Raw genomic sequence first — 20104 nt, forward strand, 5'->3', positions numbered from 1 at the left:
AAAGTAAGGGTAAGGTTAAGGGCAAAAGTAAGTTAAGGTTAAGGGCAAAAGTAAGGGTAAGGGTAGGAAGGCATGTTTTGTATTGATAGTATAAACTGAAATCAAAGCTAGGTGGAAGGTAACTCACCTCATCTACCCAATCAAATCCCAGAAAGCCATTACATGTAAAACTCTGCTGGACATCATCCAACTCAACGATAGACACCAGCTCAAATGTCACATCAACGCACATCGTATTTGTTTGGTTCCACCGCGGGCTGACCTTTGGGTTATACCTGGCACTGTTCAGCACGTCGTTAAAAATATCCATGGTCTCATTGTAAGTCTGGCACTCAACGTTTGAGTAAAAACAAACCATTAATAAACTAAAACCACACTTTAAAATGTGACTGTACATGTTTATGCTGTGACCACGATTGGGTGATTATGTACGCTAATCTGCGTTCACAACACCATCTGTCTTTGGGGCGAGCGAAAGCGAAACCAACATAGAGTCTTATTTAGCTCTCTTGCTTTTCAATTGCTTGAATCTCTAATTTAAATTTAAAAAGGTATTCAGAATTGTAATAGTCGAGCGCTAGGATAGGTCTGTACACGGCAATAGGTTTGTTTTGAATCAATGAAGTCTAAATGGGAGCTGTGGATGCAGATACACTGCAGGCAAGTATTAAGGGGTTCAGCTCGATTAGCAGACCAACACTGTTTCAGAGCATTGCGCCTTTTTACATGCTTTTATTTAACTTGCTTCCTCTGTCTGTCTGTTTGTCCAGATGGAAACGCCCAAGTGAAATTTCGGACACTTCAAAATGACAGATTCGATCAACGTTGGCACGTGGGTCAAGATATGAAGACAATGCAATCTGACATTAAATTTGACTTAATTAGATTACTAAATAATTTTTTATGAATTAATTAAAATTTTGTTCAAATTAGTAGGCTTTCTCATCCAATTATTCCGCACTATTATACACGCGTCATTACGTTCCTAAATAATGGTAAAGGTATCCAATAGATACTAAAATGACCCACGCTTTTCTTTATAGTTCTTTAAATAGTAGTGTATAATTTATTTTCTACTTTTTAGTGCATTATTACATAAAGGCTTGCTATTAAAACATTTTTTATGATTTTTTAGAGATTATGTTTGAAAAATATTTAAAACACTTTCCTTTTTTGAATACAATTTTATAAAAATTAATCAAAACATCTTATGCATCGAAAAATGTAATCCATTTAAAAAATAAAACTTATGCAGTTTTAGGTGGAGGTCTATCATTATGGGTAGTTTTTAAATTCTTAAATGCACCAAAAAATAGACACATCTACTATAGTGTATGTTTGTGTTATATAAGAGAGCTATACTTTTGTATCACGCATTCTACGGTTGCAGATATCGGATACGACGCTGTCGTTACTTTAAGCAAGCAAATTAAAAATATCAACCACATTTGTGATACACTCGAACTTCAGTGTGCGCCCTCCCCGACTGTGTTTATTGTTTTCAATTGTAAAATACAAATCGTTTTTAAGTTTTAATATTAGATACTTTTTACTAAAATGAAGAAAACAAAACATTTAAAATAGCTAGCCGAGTTTCATTACTTAAAAACGTTTCAGATAATATTTAGTACGTTTGATATTGCCCTTGAATTTTTAATGTCGTTTAAATAATGGTACGTGTCATCTTTGGCATTGTTGATCTTCGTGACACACAGGAACTATATGTCACGTTTGTAGATCTTCTTTAAAATCCTCTGTACATGGACATTGATCCAGACACTTACCGAAGCAGTATCATATTTTATTCAACACTTATTTTAACATTTAACAATAAATCAACAACTATATTTTATTTGTGTGCGTCTTTTGATGGGTGTTGAGTACACTCGTCGACAATGAAATACTATTTTTGTCACACCAAAGTTGTGATTACCAAGATTTAAACCCATTTTTTCTAAACATCTTTTATTTTTATCAACTCTTGATGCACATTGGGCATTAACAAGTTAGCGCTATAACCTCAGCCTGTTTGAATGTTAGGCCTTTTGCCTTACACTTTTTCTCAATTGACTTTTTTGTTGTTGTTTTTTTGGCCGCCCTCGTTTTCTCTTACCCTGTGTTGCCCATTTGATATCAATTCTAGCCGATGTTTCTGGTCTCATTTTAGCATGTGGTGCCACCTTCTCCTTCTCCTATGTCTAATAGCTACTACTGTATATGCTTAAAAGAGTGTTTCTGTTTTAACTCCTCATTTGAGATATTTGGCCTGAAGAACCTAAATATGTGTCGTAAGCACTTATTCTGAATAGCTATACATTTCTTGTCGATCGCATTCATGGTTTTCTCAATACAAATAAAACATAGAAAATACGTTTAAATTAATCGATTTTTCTTATATCAATTTCAGTCCATTTTAATCCTTAGTTTCGCTAAATTTTCATCCTTCTAAACACAATTGAGAGACACATTTAGACTATGTACATCGCACCAAGCTTTGATACCCTACTTCCCTAATCCAGCTAGCATGTTGCAGGAACAAATATATTTTATATCATGGCATAACTCGAGCTGAACGAGGCCAAACGAGTGTAGTCATATATAAATCTGCTTGTTTTTTTTACGGCTAACATTTATTCGCTTGTTCACATATTTAATTTTAGGAGTTGGTTCGTACTTCTCTTTATTACTTTTTAGACAACAATCACCAATGTCGATTAATTTCTAATACTTTGAAGATTTACTTAGTCCACTTTATGTTTTCAACTATCAAATACCCAAGTTTATAACGGGGGTGAAATAACGTATCAAAAATCGCGTCAAAAACTATGTGCGTTGGTGTAGAATGTAAAGTTTTCAAATGAAATACCACGTCTAGCAGCATACACATCAAACTTAAATTTGTACAGATAAAATAAAGCAAGAATACTACTAAAATAATAATTTATATTCTCATTAAAAATCTTATGCAAAAAGTTAATAAATTAGCAGTTCGTTTTCACACAATATAATAAGCAAAGAAAACGCTTACTCTCTTGATATTATAAGCAAAATTAATAATGGCAGTTTTGAATTTAAAATTGTGGTATCTTAATTTAAAACACAAACGAAGGAAGCAAAGAGTCACATAGATACAAAAGTTGATATTTTTGTGACTCTAGACTGCGATGTCAAACAAGAAGCCCAGAGTCACAGAGATCCAGATGACAAAAAACACAACGAACGAGATGGCGTCTATGTGTTTGCCTATCATCTTGTACTTGTTTCTGCGAGGTGTCTCACGATATTTTTCTTCATCGGCTGATTTCTCCGTGAGGGAATGAGACGACGGTACATCATCGGTGAATGACATCATTTCCGAGACATTTTCAAGAGATTGCTGTCCTTGTGATAGGACATGGATTTTATCCATTGTCATATTTGAAACTTGAGTAACGGCCCTTTGTAAGATTTTGACTTTGCTGACAGCTGATTGAAAATTTTCTTGAGCCTTGAGATGAACGACCTGTTTCTGCAATAATGGTTTGATAAAACATTGATGAAATATATTGTTTTTGATTAATCATATCAAGAATTTTAAACCTTAAATATAAAGTATTTTTTGTTTAATATTAAAATCCTTTTTTCATATTTTGTTAGCCAAACTTAGTTAGCAAAAAATAACCTTATTTATAAAAAATATTTAAAATCAAAATACAAATTCGTAAATGCATTTATTTTTACTAGACTATGTATATATGATGAACACTATAACGATATAAATGATGGAACATTACATCACCTTGTAACAAAAAATAAAAATAGTTTGATTAAAAATCTATATACCTCCTCTAAATTGTCGAGAACAACAATGACGATGCTGTCGATAACGGTGAGCATGGAGATGATGAGGAGGATGAAGAGGTAGAGGGTCAGCTTTGGTGTGGTCAGTGAGGAGCTGGGCAGTAAGGAGCTGACGATGCTCATGTAGACAGACAGTGCAAGAAGTACTGTGATACCTGCAAGTCATACAGAGGCCTTGAATCACCCGTTTTTATATCAATTTAAATCAAACATAAGCGAATTTCAAAGGACTTATATCAGTCGTTTTCATATACATTAATATCAAACATGAACCACACATACGTTAGTGTGTGATCTTGATATTTATTTGTTGTGTGTGTTGATTCAGCCACTATTTTTTTATTTTATGTAACTTAACAATGATTTTGATAAAAAGAATCGTAATAAAATGCTCGTTTTTCATTTAAGATATATAACAAAGATAGACCAATTAGCTGGTGTAATGTGGCATACTTGCAGTGTAGGATTTAGTAAAATGTTTATCTTGACTTTGTATTTTGCTTTTAATCACGAAACTGTGTTGCTGAAAAAAAAAACATTTACCAAGCAAGCTGAGTCGTACGTATTGCTATAGGTAACGTTTGCCCTCAAGCACGGTAGCTGAGACAACTCAGTGTTGTGCGTAGTTGTGGGTTCGGATCCCGTTTGGCAAAATTGATATTTTTTAAAATTATATCTTGCTTCGTGCTCTTTTTTGTTAAATTTATTTTAAAATTAACAAATCATCAGGAAATATCAAATTTCTTTAAACACCGCGATATAAACATGGACAAGTTAGTATTAATATGATGCATCTGGTTGATTGGTTTCTAACCTTTTTAGAGGTACCAAACCCCATCAGTTTCAAATGCGCAATCATCGAACCCTTCTAATTAGTTCCATCTGACAAAATTCAATTGTGAATAATATGAGTCTAGTGTGTTTCTTGACTTCCGCCAAACCCGGGAGGTTGAATCACCTTAACCCTGGGTTTGGAGTGAATCCAGATTTAGAACCACACAAATTTAGACAACTCACCATAGCTGATTTTGTCCCCAGACTCCACTGGGATGACGAAGACGAGCAGATTGAGGAAAGAGAGAAACACGACAGGGAGGATGATGTTGATGAGGAGAAAGGTGGGTCTCCTCTTTACGAAAAATTGTATCTGAAAAATATATTGTAAAAGATATCACCACGGTAAATACAATTGGTCTAGTATAATAATATGGCTCCATAGTCTAATAGATCACTGGATGATTACGCATTGGAAATCCATGCACAATGACTGCAAACATGTTGCAGAACCTCTCTCTCCACACAGCTGATAAACCCAAAAGATTTGTATAGCTAAGAAACAGTACATTATACTTATTAAAATGGGATAAAAAACGCAAACAAAAATACGAATGTGACATATTTATAAACCTGAAACCTGTTGAGTTCTTGCACATAGACTGTAGCACAGTTTAATTTCTTGTCCAACGTTAAAAGTCAATTTTTAAAAACAATGTCAGTGATTACATTGATATAGATGGGACGGCTTGGCCTAGCGTTAGAGATCTATACCGCTAACCCGAAAGTCTCGAGTTCGAATCCGGTTCAAGTCAGTGGAACTTTCATAAGTCGATCCAGCTCTGATAGTTACCTAACTAATTTTGCTAAAAGTAAAAGCGGCTTGGCATAGTGCTTACCACATCACCTCTTCATATGCCGAGGTCAAAAAACATATTAACTCTACTTTATCTGCCCAATTCAGTTGCGTAGCTAAGGGAGGGCGGGCTATGGCGCCGACACTAAGAAGGCACCAAAAGAAGTACACAAATTTAAAAGTTCATTTTAAACTTTAAGCATTATATTATACAAAGTGAAAGTGTGGCATCAACTCCACTTGGATCGCGGGGTCTAAATAGGATTTTTAAACTGATGTAGAGGATGCTTTTTAAGTTTCAAATAGTGTAGTGTTTATAAGAGGATAAGTACGTAACAGTGTCTTACACTTACATTAACGGAGGAAAAGTTCCAAAATCCTGTTTCTATTTGGGAAGCTGTAACGTTTGAGCCCAGGTAATCCCACTCGCCGTTGCTCGTAAAAAATAACAACCCAGCTTTGTCAACAGAGGCCGTAAACGTCATTTCCTTTGTCGTGAGGGTCATAGCCACAATCTGTAAGAATATTTTGATACGAGCCGACCCGCGGCGTATCATACGCCGCTATTTAGTTGCTTTATTTTCTACTTTTCAGCAATTCATAGTTTGTGAATTCGACAGTACCAATGCTTCCACTGAAAATATTTGCTTAAAAACACTAAACCCCCCCCCCCACATGAAAGCAGCCTCCTCTTAGTTACCTCCTCTAAGTTTAAAATCGTTTCAAACTAAATTATCTGCCCCTAACAGCCGTCACCAAACCCGTATCTATGATTGTAAAATGTAAACAGCGTGAACCACAACTCACCAGACCATGTGAGGGGGTGGGGGGTGGGGGTGGTAGCGATAGAGAGGAAGAGAGGGGACTGTAAGGCGCGCTTGCAGCTTGTTTTTTAACGGCTCCCAGAAGAGAATTATATATATAGATGCTCTTTAAAACAATTACAGATATATCATTTTAATTATATTACCTGCATAAAGGTTCCATGACAAGTGATCTCATACAAAATATCCCAGACAACATATACCAAGGACAAACAATCTTAGGACAAAAGATATCAGGACTATCTAGACAATTGTATTATATTCTAATGTAACTTAATAATGACACATAACAATCATGTGTATAAAAAACAAATTAAATTCACCTGACAAATTAAAAAAAGTGTTAACATCGACTAAAATCGTCTTAAATATATTAAATATTTTCGTTTGAGATATTTTGTGTGAGATATTTTATCTGAGATCATTTGTCCACGGTATAATTTGTCTTGATATATTTTGTCCTGAGGCATTTTGTCCGTGATATATTGTATGAAATCATATGCCCTGAGAACTATTTTCCTTTCACAGAAACGACAGATGTAAAATAATGTCTATTTGTATTATTAAATCATTTAAGATGCATATTTTTCTTTTTTCTCTTTGCTCAATGAAACGATATCGTAAACTCATTATTAATAGCAAACACCTCCACAAAATTAAGATTTCGACCTAGAAACTAACATCACTAGTTGCCTAAATTTATTAGCATTTGTTTTATGAAATACCTATATAAACAATGTATCATTTTAGGTTAAAAAAACTTGGAGAAAAATTAATTGAATGCTGAACGACGTTGTATTGTTCAGTAAACAATTACCTGCACTGTGCAGATCTGATGGTCAAACGGGTAGTCTGTCAGGTCCAGTTTACAGGAAGTTGTCAACAGTGATCCAGGTACCCAGGATACTGAACCATCGCTGTAGACATACACGGGTCTGTGGGGGGGGGGGGGGGGGGGGTAGATATTTTAACGCAAACGCAAGGGGGGGGGGTATTTAACTTAAATTGATTTTTAAAATATATTTCACCATAAAAATATAATATATATCATCGTCTGTTGATGAATTTGAATTTATTGTTATAAAATTATTTAAAGATACTAAACTACTTCTTTTTATTCTACCTGCCCCGTTCCTTCCTACAGTTTCTCAGTGGAAGAGAGAAATACTCACGCTACGTCGTCTCCAAACGGGTCCCGGTCCCCTAACGTGTTCATGATGACCACACGTGGTATCCAGATGTCCTCTGGGACCGGATGTATTAGGTCCTGACCTCCGTAATCGTCCTTCTCCCATTCTATCATCTAAATATTATCGTTATTTCAAGATTTTATTTTGTTCACGATGTATGTTTATTTTTGTTTGTTCTTGTGTTTGTTGCGAATTGTGTAACTCAAATTAGACCAATTTTAACACTGCGATTTCCAGACACATTCGTCTTTGATTACAATGTAAGAACCTCTTATTAGATACTAAATTAGTTATTGCAAAACGTGTACATATAACTATATATAAGCAATATTAAAACTGTGAATTGTTTGTCACTAGTTATTTTTCAAAGCGCAAAGAAGGGGTAAATAATGTCTTCTAGAGAATGCAAGCTTTTTATTGTTTTTTTGTTACAGCAAACATATTTCTTCGTATGAGGTATTAATAAAAATGATAAAAAAAAAAAAAAAATAATAGATTGTTTTTTTGGCACTGAATTCAAAATAAATAATAAAGTAAATGAAACTTGTTTTTTTTTATACAAGTAATGGTCGCTCGTAAGATCTAATATTTTTTTTTTACTATCCAGTGTTTGTATTTTAAAATAACAAGTTTTCTTTAATTAATTAATTATTTTCCGTGCATTTAAGAACTTATTAGTATAGTTGTTTTATACGGATTTTATTATTAATACTCTTTTATGAAATTAACTTTTTTTAACACATATTTAATAATAAAGAAATAATTTTAATAAACATTTATTTTATTTATTATACTTTAATATTTAAATATTAAAACATACGTTTCATTGATCTTTCGGAATGTAGGTATGGGCATTAACATGGACATAAGTAGGGCTAGGGCTAGGGCTAAGTCTGAGCTAGGGCTAGGGCTAGGGCTAGGGCTAGGGCTAGGGCTAGGGCTAGGGCTAGGGCTAGGGCTAGGGCTAGGGCTAGGGCTAGGGCTAGGGCTAGGGCTAGGGCTAGGGCTAGGGCTAGGGCTAGGGCTAGGGCTAGGGCTAGGCCTAGGGCTAGGGCTAGGGCTAGGGCTAGGGCTAGGGCTAGGGCTAGGGCTAGGGCTAGGGCTAGGGCTAGGGCTAGGGCTAGGGCTAGGGCTAGGGCTAGGGCTAGGGCTAGGGCTAGGGCTAAGGCTAGGGCTAGGGCTAGGGCTAGGGCTAGGGCTAGGGCTAGGGCTAGGGCTAGGGCTAGGGCTAGGGCTAGGGCTAGGGCTAGGGCTAGGGCTAGGGCTAGGGCTAGGCCTAGGGCTAGGGCTAGGCCTAGGGCTAGGGCTAGGGCTAGGGCTAGGGCTAGGGCTAGGGCTAGGGCTAGGGCTAGGGCTAGGGCTAGGGCTAGGGCTAGGGCTAGGGCTAGGGCTAAGGCTAGGGCTAGGGCTAGGGCTAGGGCTAGGGCTAGGGCTAGGGCTAGGGCTAGGGCTAGGGCTAGGGATAGGGCTAGGGCTAGGGCTAGGGCTAGGGCTAGGGCTAGGGCTAGGGCTAGGGCTAGGGCTAGGGCTAGGGCTAGGGCTAGGGCTAGGGCTAGGGCTAGGGCTAGGGCTAGGGCTAGGGCTAGGGCTAGGGCTAGGGCTAGGGCTAGGGCTAGGGCTAGGGCTAGGGCTAGGGCTAGGGCTAGGGCTAGGGCTAGGGCTAGGGCTAGGGCTAGGGCTAGGGCTAGGGCTAGGGCTAGGGCTAGGGCTAGGGCTAGGGCTAGGGCTAGGGCTAGGGCTAGGGCTAGGGCTAGGGCTAGGGCTAGGGCTAGGGATAGGGATAGGGATAGGGATAGGGATAGGGATAAGGATAGGGATAGGGATAGGGATAGGGATAGGGATAGGGCTAGGGCTAGGGCTAGGGCTAGGGCTAGGGCTAGGGCTAGGGCTTGGGCTAGGGCTAGGCCTAGGGCTAGGGCTAGGGCTAGGGCTAGGGCCAGGGCTAGGGCTAGGGCTAGGGCTAGGGCTAGGGCTAGGGCTAGGGCTAGGGCTAGGGCTAGGGCTAGGGCTAGGGCTAGGGCTAGGGCTAGGGCTAGGGCTAGGGCTAGGGCTAGGGCTAGGGCTTGGGCTAGGGCTAGGGCTAGGGCTAGGGCTAGGGCTAGGGCTAGGGATAGGGATAGGGATAGGGATAGGGATAAGGATAGGGATAGGGATAGGGCTAGGGCTAGGGCTAGGGCTAGGGCTAGGGCTAGGGCTAGGGCTAGGGCTAGGGCTAGGGCTAGGGCTTGGGCTAGGGCTAGGCCTAGGGCTAGGGCTAGGGCTAGGGCTAGGGCCAGGGCTAGGGCTAGGGCTAGGGCTAGGGCTAGGGCTAGGGCTAGGGCTAGGGCTAGGGCTAGGGCTAGGGCTAGGGCTAGGGCTAGGGCTAGGGCTAGGGCTTGGGCTAGGGCTAGGGCTAGGGCTAGGGCTAGGGCTAGGGCTAGGGATAGGGATAGGGATAGGGATAGGGATAGGGATAGGGATAGGGATAGGGATAAGGATAGGGATAGGGATAGGGATAGGGATAGGGATAGGGATAGGGATAGGGATAGGGATAGGGATAGGGATAGGGATAGGGATAGGGATAGGGATAGGGATAGTTGATAGGTAACTCACCTCATCTATCCACTCAAATCCCAGAAAGCCGTTACAGGTAAAACTCTGCTGGACATCATCCAACTCAACGATAGACACCAGCTCAAACGTCACATTCACGTACAGCGTGGCTGTTTGGTTCCACCGCGGGCTGACCTTTGGGTTATACCTTGCACTGTTCAGCACGTCGTTAAAAATATCCATGGTCTCATTGTAAGTCTGGCACTCAACGTGTGAAAAGAAACAAACCACCAATAAACTTGCACCACACTTCAAAATGTGAGTGTACATATTTATACTATGATCACGATATGGTGATTATATACGCTAATCCGCGTTCTCAACACTATCTATCTTGGGGACGAGCGAAAGCGAAACCAACATGGAGTTTTATTTAACTCCCTTGCTTTTCAGCTGCTTGAATCCCTAATCTAAATTTAGAAGCTTATTCAAAATTCTAATAGTCTGTCGATAGTGTTGCTCTGTACAAAGCAATAGGTTCGTTTTAATCAATTCATACTCGATGGGAGCTCTAGATGTGTCTATTTGAAAGGGGAGCTAAATGAAGGGTTAAGCTCCATCAGTAGGCCAACACCTTTCAGAAGGTTGTGCCCTTTATTTTCAGAGAATTCTGTAAGTATTACTTAAAACATATACCTTCTGTGAAGAAAATGTTACTAATAATAATCAAAACACGTTCTGTATAGAAAATTTTAATGTTAAGCCATTTTTTAAAACAATAGCTTACTTTACAGTTTTTGGTTGAGGTCTACCATTTTGGATTGTCTTTTTATTTCTTAAACGCTCCAGAAAATAGACACATTTACCATGGTGTTTTTAAGCTGTAAATTGAGCTCTTGTGTTGTTCTAAAGCTGTCGTTAATTTGATCTTGTTAATTAATGATGTCACGCACACTGGTGATATACTAGAACTTTATTGTGTCCTTAATGGTTTATTGTTTTCAAGTAAAATACAAATCATATCAAAGTATTAAAATTTTCCAAGTTCTACTAAATTTACAATGCAGAAAACAAAACATTTAAATTGGCTAGCCGAGTTGGGATGGTTTTAAACCAATTTTAAAAAAAAATCCGTCATCTTTATCACGTAATGAAGCAGCCAGTATCATATTTTATTCAACTCTTATTTTAACATGTAACAATAAATCCCCTGCTATATTTTATTTTTGTGCATCTTTTGTTGGCTGTTGAGTACACGAGTCGACACTGAAATAATTATTTTTGTCACACCAAAGTTGTGATTAGCAAGATTTAAACCATTTTTTTTTCTTAAATCTTTTATCTTTATCACCTCTCCATTCCCATTGGCACACGAGGCACCAACAAATGAGCGCTATAACCTCTTGCTTCCAACTGATTGTCCATTGATCTTCTTTATGTTTTGTTTTTTTGGCCGCCCTCGTTTTCTCCTGTCATCTGGTGTCAATCTGTGAACCGTCCAATTTAAGAGTTTTGCTCTCATTTTATAAATATGGTCCTACCATCTCCATTTTCTATGTCTAATTACTACTATTGCTGATGCTTGAATGAGTGTTCCACTTTTTAACTCCTTATTTCAGATGGTGTCTGGCTAGAAGATCCTTAATATTTGTCGTAAGCACTTCTAATGTCATGTCAATCGTGTACAGTGTTTTCTTAATACAAGGGAATCATAGAAAATATATTTAAATTAATTGTTTTTCTTTACATTTTAATCCTTCTTATTGCTTTATTTCAGTCCATTAAAACACAGGTGCTATGTCGAATTTGAGACTTTGTGCAAAGCTAAAAAATGTGATATTCTAGTTCCCAAAACCAACAAGCATGTTGCAGTAGTAAAATTATGTTATGCCATGGCATAACTAGAGCAGAACGAGGTCAAAAGAGTGCAGCCATTTGTAATTATACAATTTTTTTTAAATTTTACGGCTAAAGTTTATTCCCGTGAATACATATTTATTTTTAGACGCGGGTGGGTTCGTGCTACCGTTTTTTACTGTCTAGACAGCAACCAGCAATGTCAACTAAATTCTAATAAGTTGAAGCTGTACTTAGTCCACTTGTATTTTCAACTATCTATCAAAAACCTAAAAACATAACTGGTGTGAAATAAAGTACCGAGAATCGCGTCTAAAAACTATGTGTGTTGGTGTAGAATGTAACGTTTCTAAATGAAATACCACGTATAGTAACATACACATAAAACGGTACACGAATCTTACTTGACAACTATGATTATGTGAATAGTTGTGGTAGTGATACACATTTAAAACGAACCCATTTTTGTGTGTGTTTAAGGCTGTTGAAAGGTTATCAAAAATTATGTCTTCTCCCGCCTACATTCCTCAGACTTGCAAATCTCTATCCAACCCTGGGTTACTTTCAAAACATTTTGTCTCTGAGGAGGGAACTCGAGTTATATTTTTCCTATTTATAGGGGGGGGGGGCGCAGTTGAAACTTTCAGGGAAGAAAGGGTGGGGTTTTAAATCAAATTTATATATATTTTTTATAAAGTCGCGGGGAGGGGAAGGGGGGTAGACGAATTTGCTCCCCTTCCCCCTACCCTGAGATAAGCATGAAAGAGAAAAAGATTTAGCCCAATGTTTCTTTTCTCGACACTCGTACCCAGTTTCCACTATCCCACTATTGTCGATACAAGCCAATATCATCAAAGTATACTAAAAAATAAAGCAAGATTACTAATACCATAATTGTAATATATATTTTCATAATAAAATCTTATCCGAAAATAAGTGAATAAATTAGCAGTTTGTTTCCACACAAAATAATACGCAACAAAACGCATAATACCTTGATATAAAAAGCAAAATTAATAATGGTAGTGTTGCATTTAAAATTGTGGTATCTTAATTTAAAACACTAACAAAGGTTGCCAAGAGTCAGATAGATCAAAAAGTTGATATTTTTGTGACTCTAGAAAGCGATGTCAAACAAGAAGCCCAGAGTCACTGAGATCCAGATAACAAAAAACACAACGAACGAGATGGCGTCTATGTGTTTGCCTATCATCTTGTACTTGTTTCTGCGTGGTGTCGCATGATATTTTTCTTCATCGGCTGATTTCTCCGTGGGGGAATGAGACGACGGTACGTCATCATTGAATGACATCACTTCCGCGACGTTTGCCAGAGATTGCTTCCCTTTTGGTAGGACATTGATTTTTTCCATTGTCATCTTTGAACCTGGAGTAATGTCCCTTTGTAAGATTTTGACTTCGTTAAAAGCTGATCTAAATTCATCTTGCGCCTTAAGACGGACGAGCTCTTTCTGAAATAATGAATCCAGAGTCATGAAAAAAATGTTTGATGTTTAATTCGTAATTTATATTTTTACGCCTAATATTTAAAAAAAAATTGTGTAAACAATATTTAAAATTAAAACATTAATTACTGCATTTTGGAGGCAATTTAATAGGTATTAACTGTTTTACTATTTTCATGCCATGAACAGTATAACGATCTAAATGATGAAATATTACTGCACGTTGTATCATAAAAACAGTTTGATAAATACTCTATATACCTCCTCTAAATTGTCTAGTACGACAATGACGATGCTGTCGATAACAGTGAGCATGGAGATAATGAGGAGGATAAAGAGGTAGAGGGTCAGCTTTGGTGTGGTCAGTGAGGAGCTGGGCAGTAGAGAGCTTACGATGCTCATGTAGACAGACAGTGCCAGAAGCACTGTGATACCTGCAAGTCAAACAGAATCAGACTTTTTCATATCAATCTATATCAAACATAAAACTCAAATACCTTAGTGTGTGATCTTGATATTTATTTGTTGTATGTTTTAATTATCGAATAACTTTCTTATGTTGTATCAATTAATCTTTTGATCAAACAAAGGTGATAACTTACTTGCTTTTCTAATCAGGATGTATCACAAATAAAGCACAATTAACTTGGGGTTCGGATCCCGTTGACACAACAGATCTTTTTGATACATATATTATGAGTCTGTGACTAAACTTGGTATTACAACATTATTGCTGTTGTTAAAATGTGAATGTTTTGCAGAACATTTTAAGGTAGCGGTAAGTAATATACTATCGTTATTTGCGTTGTGTACTACAGCTACTTTTTAAAACATATTTTAATATACGTTTAATAAAACATCAGGAAATATCAAATTTTCTTTAAATACCGAGATATTACCAAGAACAAGTTAGTATTAATATGATGCATCTGGTTTATTGGATCCTAACCTTTTTGGAGATGCCGAACACCATCAGTTTTAAATGCGCAATCATCGAACCCTTGAGACTGACTCACTTAACCCCTGGGTTTGGAGTGAATCCAGATTTAGAACCATACAAATTTATACAACTCACCATAGCTGATTTTGTCCCCTGATTCCACTGGAATGATGAAGACAAGCAGATTGAGGAAAGAGAGAAACACGACAGGGAGGATAATGTTGATGAGGAGAAAAGTGGGTCTTCTCTTCAAGAAAAACTTTATCTGAAAAAAATTAAGTAAAAGCTATCACAAGAAAAACCTTATATGAAAACGGTGTTGTAAAAGCTATCACCACGTTAAATAGAATCGGTATAGTATAATAATATGGCTCCATAGTCTAATAGACCATTTGATAATTACACATTGGAATTCCATGCACAAAGCCTGGGCGGTAAGAGCACAGACCCTCTCCACACAACTGAACCAAAGGTAAAGGACATTACATTGACATCTAGGAATGAATGGATTTGACTACATTAAACTTATTATAATGAGATCGAAACTTCACACGCAACTAAAACAGGCCAAACAAAATATCAACGTGACATATTTATCAACCTGAAAGGGTAAAGTTGAGTTTTTGCACTTTTACTGTTGCGAAGTTTAATATCTCGTCCAAATTTAAAAGTTAATTTTCAATAACACGTTCAAAACAATATCAGTATTCTTCTTCTTCGTTCTTAATTTTAGTGTTGGAAGGGATCCCCTCCAACAAAATTAAGTACACGTGCCAACTGGTTATGAGCAATTGAGGCCATTGCCTCCGATTTCAGCCTGCTTTTCTTTTTGGATTTGCTTCCATAACATTTGTCCAACCAAGAACAAACTACAAGGCAGCAGTTGTTTGATTTTGGAGTTGTCTCCCCTAGAAAAGTGGCTGTCTCCAGCTAACAAGCCTCATCTGCCCGAGGTTCGAACTCTAGATTTTTCAGTTTAGCAACAACTATATAAATAGAACTGCGAACCCAAATGTCTCGAGTTCGAATCTGGGTTCAAGTCAGATGAACGTAACAAGAGTCCATCTCTGATAGGTGCCTAACTAACTTTACTAAAAGTAAAGGCAGCTGGGCATAGTACCTCTTCAGCCGAATGGATCGCTAGTTCTAAAGAGTATTATTCACACCGAATAAGACGATATTTAAAATAAGGTTTCAATTAGAGGATAGTTATCTAATATTATCTAAAACCTACATCAACAGAAGACAAGTTCCAAAACACCGTGTCAATATAGGAAGCTGTAACGTTTGAGCCCAGGTAATCCCACTCGCCGTTGGTCGTAAAAAATAAGACGCCAGCTTTGTCAACAGAGGCCGTAAACGACATTTCTTTTGTCGTGAGGGTCATAGCCACAATCTGTAAGAATATTTTGACGTACACTTTAAAACAATTACAGGTATAGCATTTCAATTATACTACCAGCATAGTAAAGATATTCGCTGCCTCAATATACTTATGTACAAATAATGTCTAATTGTATTATTAAATTATTTAAGATGCATATGTTAATTTTTTTATTGTGTTATCTTTGCTAAATAAAACGATATCGTAAGCTCAAACTTAATATCAAAGACCGTATCCAGAAAGGTAAGATTTTAACCTAGAAACACACATTACCAGATGCCAGAATGTTTTAGCAATTTTTTTTACGAAATACCAATATAAACAATGTGTCATTTTTGGTTCGAAATAAAAAGGTTGAGAACAAATATTTGATTGCTGAAGGACGTTGTATTGTTTAGTAAACAAATACCTCGACTGTACAGCTCTGCTGGTCAAACGGGTAGTCCGTCAGGTCAAGTTTACAGGAAGTTGTCAACAGTGTCCCAGGTACCAAGGATACTGAACCATCGCTGTAGACATACACGGGTCTGAGGGAGGGGGGGGGGGGGTGCGGGCGGCGATATATTTTAACAAAATTGCAAAAAAAAGGGGGGGGGGGAGATTTAACTTAAATTGTTTTAAAAATATATTTCACCATGAAAATACAATACATATCATCATCTGTTAATGAATTTGAATTTATTGTTATAAAGTTATTTAAAGATGATAAACTACTTCTTTTTATTCCACCTGTCCCGTCCCTTCTTACAGTTTCTCAGTAGAATAGGGAAAACTACTCACGCTATGTCGTCAGCAAACGGGTCCCGGTCCCCTAACGTGTTCATGATGACCACACGTGGTCTCCAGATGTCCTCTGGGACCGGATGTATTAGTTCTTGACCTCCGTAATCGTCCTTCTCCCATTCTATCATCTAAATATTATCGTTATTTTAAGCATTTATTTCGTTCACAATGCAGTTTTTTTTTTGTTCTTGGGTTTGTTGCAAATTTTGTATTTTGATTTGGAGCGTTTTTTAATAAAGCCATTTCCAGACAAAATTGTCTTTGAAGAAAATGTTAGAAACTCTTATTAGATACTAAATTAGTTATTACAAAAGGTGTAAATATTACTATATATAAACAATATTTAAAATTTTTTTTTTTTAATTCTTAAAAAAGATGTTTTAATAAATAAAATTCCTAAAAATATATAATAATACACTACTATTTATTTAGTATAAAGAAAAGAGTCACTATATTATCTATTGGATACTTATTGGAATCGACCCACGCTTTCTTTATAGTTATATAAATAGTAGCGTATTATTATATACGAGAAAATGAGGAAGGATACAACGGGCGCTAGGTTGACAGTGCTGTCTATTTTCTCGGTACTTTAATTTATTCAAAATATAGTCATAGGCATATCCCTAAAACATGCACCTAATCTCATTCATGACAAAAGTCGCATTAAGAGTTTCTTTCAGGCAACTCTACTTGGAAGGAGGTGGCTTCGCCCCCCTCCCCCCCCCCCCCCCCCCCCCACAGACACACTCCAAAACATGTCTACCGTCCCATTCAACAAAATATAATTATATACTTTTTCCAGTGTCCGCCCCCTCCCAGAAAATTCTACCCCCGCCCCCGAAAATTTCAAGTACCCCCACCTCTCTCCGAAGGGGGGGAAGTCTGAAAGAAACACTGGTCGCATTTGTAGATCATACAAACTAAAGGAAGAATCTGGGCGGGGCTTCGCCCCTACCGGAAGAGATGCTTGAAAAAAAAACTGCACACTAAACACTTTTTAGATTAGAAAAAGTCCCCCCTCCAGGGAGGAAAAAGTCTGAAAGAAACACTGGTGTCGCGCTTAGCCACTACCCGAAGAATTGCATTAAAGAAATTGCAAGAAAACCACTTTTTAGATAATCACATTAATTAGGCGGTAATTTTATTATAGAGTATCGATGAAGAAATTTCTTTTGAGTTGGGGAGGGGGGGGGGGGGGCTCAGACGTTCTTACGCTTCGCCCCTACCCGAAGAATTGTATGAAAGAAACTCTTCACGCAAACCATTTAGATTAGACAAAATTGCCTTTTTATTCAATGTTTACTCGAGAATCAATGACGTCATATTACTGTGTGCACTCTCCGGCTTGAGATTTTTTTCTACTCTATGCTAAATGTGAGGACGTCATATTTCGTTTTTCGAATTACTATGCATGTTTTTAATTTGCTTGTGTTTTCTCTAGAGCGTTCTTGTCAGACAGATAGATAGATAAATAGATAGATACACAGACAGCGAAACTATTATTAGAGATGTTAAGACATTCTATTTATTTTCTTCTTTTTAGTGCATTTTTACATACAAGCTTGTTATTAAAACGTTTTATATGAATTTTTTTTTCAGTATTTGACATTTTAAAAAAAAAATTGCATGACTAAAAACCATTGCGCACCTAATGAACGTGATAACGCATGTATAATGGTGCAGAATAGTTGAAGAAGATTGCCGACTAATTTTGTTAAAATATTTATTAATTCGTAAAAAGAAATTAATCATGCAACCTATTAAGTCAAATTTAATGTCATGTTGCATTGTCTTTATGTCTTGACCCACGTACTAACTATGACCCGAATCTGTCAATTATAAGTGCAGTTAGATGGTTAAGGTTAAATGTTAAGGTCAAGGTCAAGGTCAAGGTCAAGGTCAAGGCCAAGGTCAAAGTCAAGCTTAAGGTTAAGGTTAAGGTTAAGGTTAAGGTTAAGGTTACGGTTACGGTTACGGTTACGGTTACGGTTAAGGTTAAGGTTAAGGTTAAGGTTAAGGTTAAGGTTAAGGTTAAGGTTAAGGTTAAGGTTAAGGTTAAGGTTAAGGTTAAGGTTAAGGTTAAGGTTAAGGTTAAGGTTAAGGTTAAGGTTAAGGTTAAGGTTAAGGTTAAGGTTAAGGTTAAGGTTAAGGTTAAGGTTAAGGTTAAGGTTAAGGTTAAGGTTAAGGTTAAGGTTAAGGTTAAGGTTAAGGTTAAGGTTAAGGTTAAGGTTAAGGTTAAGGTTAGTAGAAAAGTAACTCGCCTCATCTACCCAATCAAATCCCACAAAGCAGTTACAGGTAAAACTCTGCTGAACGTCATCCAACTCTACGATAGATACCAGCTCAAACGTCACATCAACGCACATCGTATTTGTTTGGTTCCAGAGCGGTCTGACCTTTGGGTTATACCTGGCACTGTTCAGTACGTCGTTAAAAATATCCATGGTCTCATTGTAAGTCTGGCACTCAACGTGTGAGAAGAAACAAATCACCAATAAACTTAAACCACACTTCAAAATGTGAGTGTACATATTTAAGCTGTGACCACGATTGGGTGATAGTGTACGCTAATCCGCGTTCACAACACCATCTGTCTTTGTGGCGAGCGAAAGCAAAACTAACATGGAGGGTTATTTACTCCCTTGCTTTTCAATGACTGGTATCTGTAATCTAAATTTAGAAGCTTATTCAAAAATCTAATAGTCGAACGCTAGGGTAGGTCTGTACATAGCAATATGTTCGTTTTTGATTCATTAGCCTCAATTTGATCTCTGGATGTGTCTTTATTGAAGGGGGATTAGTTGAGGGTGTTTAGCTACAGCAGTAGGCCAACACCTTTCAGAACGTTGCGCCCTTTGTTTAGATTTTTGTGAATAGTTATCAAACCCATACCTTCTGTGAAGGAATTGTTACAAATAATAATCAAAGCTCTTTACGTTTAATTAAAGCACTTTACGTTCTGCAAAGAAAATGTTAACTAAAAAAAAAAAAAAATACTGTACTGTTGTAGTGTTGGATGGAGTTCTACCATTTTGGATAATCTTTTTATTTCTAAAATGCTCCAGAAAATAGACACATTTACTTTTGTGTTTTTTCGTTCTGTATAATAGAATTATTGTTTTGTTTTAATGCTGTCGTTAAGTTGGCCTAAGGTGTAACGATTGTCGCTTAACTCAGGTGTAAAAATTGTCACTCAATTTATGTGTAACAATTGTGAATTATCTCATCCTGCCAGAGAAATGCCGGAAAACCGTTACAGGTAAAACTTTGACGTCATTCAACTCTACAATTAACAGCAGCTAAAACGATGCTGTACCTATATTTTCGACTTCTGATCAAGAATTGGTTGTATCTTAGAGTTGTATTCTGAAGTATCTAAAAGATCATTAAAAATCGTCATGGTATCGTTGTGGGTCTGACCGCAAACACGAGCATAAATAAGTAATGAAATAAATAAAATTAAAATACATTTTGTAACACGTCTGTACGAAGCCATTTCATGTCTTGAATAATTTTATGTATTGAATAAACCAGCAACTTCGAAATTTGTTCTTTATCGTGGTATGTTTGTTAAGTATTGAGTAAACGATTTGATAATCAGCAACTACGAAATTTGTTCTTTATCGTGGTATGTTTGTCAAGTATTGAATAAACGA

General features: G+C 37.2%; 4 protein-coding genes across 4 annotated transcripts in view; all 4 read right to left on the minus strand.

Annotated features, from left to right (window-relative positions):
- Positions 1-310, minus strand: part of LOC131943009 (acetylcholine receptor subunit alpha-like) — an 11088-nt gene extending 10778 nt beyond the window's left edge. The window contains exon 1 of the mRNA XM_059303015.1: positions 128-310. Within this exon, the coding sequence (XP_059158998.1) occupies positions 128-310 (183 nt within the window). The remainder of the gene's footprint in view (positions 1-127) is intronic.
- Positions 311-3027: 2717 nt separating this feature from the next.
- On the minus strand, positions 3028-7204 carry LOC131943033 (neuronal acetylcholine receptor subunit beta-4). Its single transcript, XM_059303040.1, has 5 exons — positions 7112-7204; positions 5824-5985; positions 4858-4987; positions 3823-3995; positions 3028-3508 (listed from the first exon to the last, which is right to left on the minus strand). The coding sequence occupies exons 2-5, from the start codon at positions 5974-5976 to the stop codon at positions 3155-3157; spliced, it is 810 nt and encodes a 269-aa protein (XP_059159023.1). The 5' UTR covers positions 5977-5985; positions 7112-7204; the 3' UTR covers positions 3028-3154.
- Positions 7205-7462: 258 nt separating this feature from the next.
- On the minus strand, positions 7463-10273 carry LOC131943010 (acetylcholine receptor subunit alpha-like). The gene is made up of 2 exons (XM_059303016.1): positions 10077-10273; positions 7463-7597 (listed from the first exon to the last, which is right to left on the minus strand). Exons 1-2 carry the CDS (start codon positions 10257-10259, stop codon positions 7463-7465), a joined length of 318 nt encoding a protein of 105 aa, XP_059158999.1. The 5' UTR covers positions 10260-10273.
- A 2717-nt stretch (positions 10274-12990) lies between these two features.
- Positions 12991-18892, minus strand: LOC131943011 (neuronal acetylcholine receptor subunit alpha-6-like). The gene is made up of 5 exons (XM_059303017.1): positions 18845-18892; positions 15513-15674; positions 14414-14543; positions 13600-13772; positions 12991-13344 (listed from the first exon to the last, which is right to left on the minus strand). Exons 1-5 carry the CDS (start codon positions 18890-18892, stop codon positions 12991-12993), a joined length of 867 nt encoding a protein of 288 aa, XP_059159000.1.
- Positions 18893-20104: the final 1212 nt, after the last annotated feature.

Source organism: Physella acuta, unplaced genomic scaffold, assembly GCF_028476545.2.
Source record: "Physella acuta isolate Inbredline_101_S28 unplaced genomic scaffold, ASM2847654v3 ptg000438l, whole genome shotgun sequence".
NCBI lineage: Eukaryota > Metazoa > Mollusca > Gastropoda > Physidae > Physella > Physella acuta.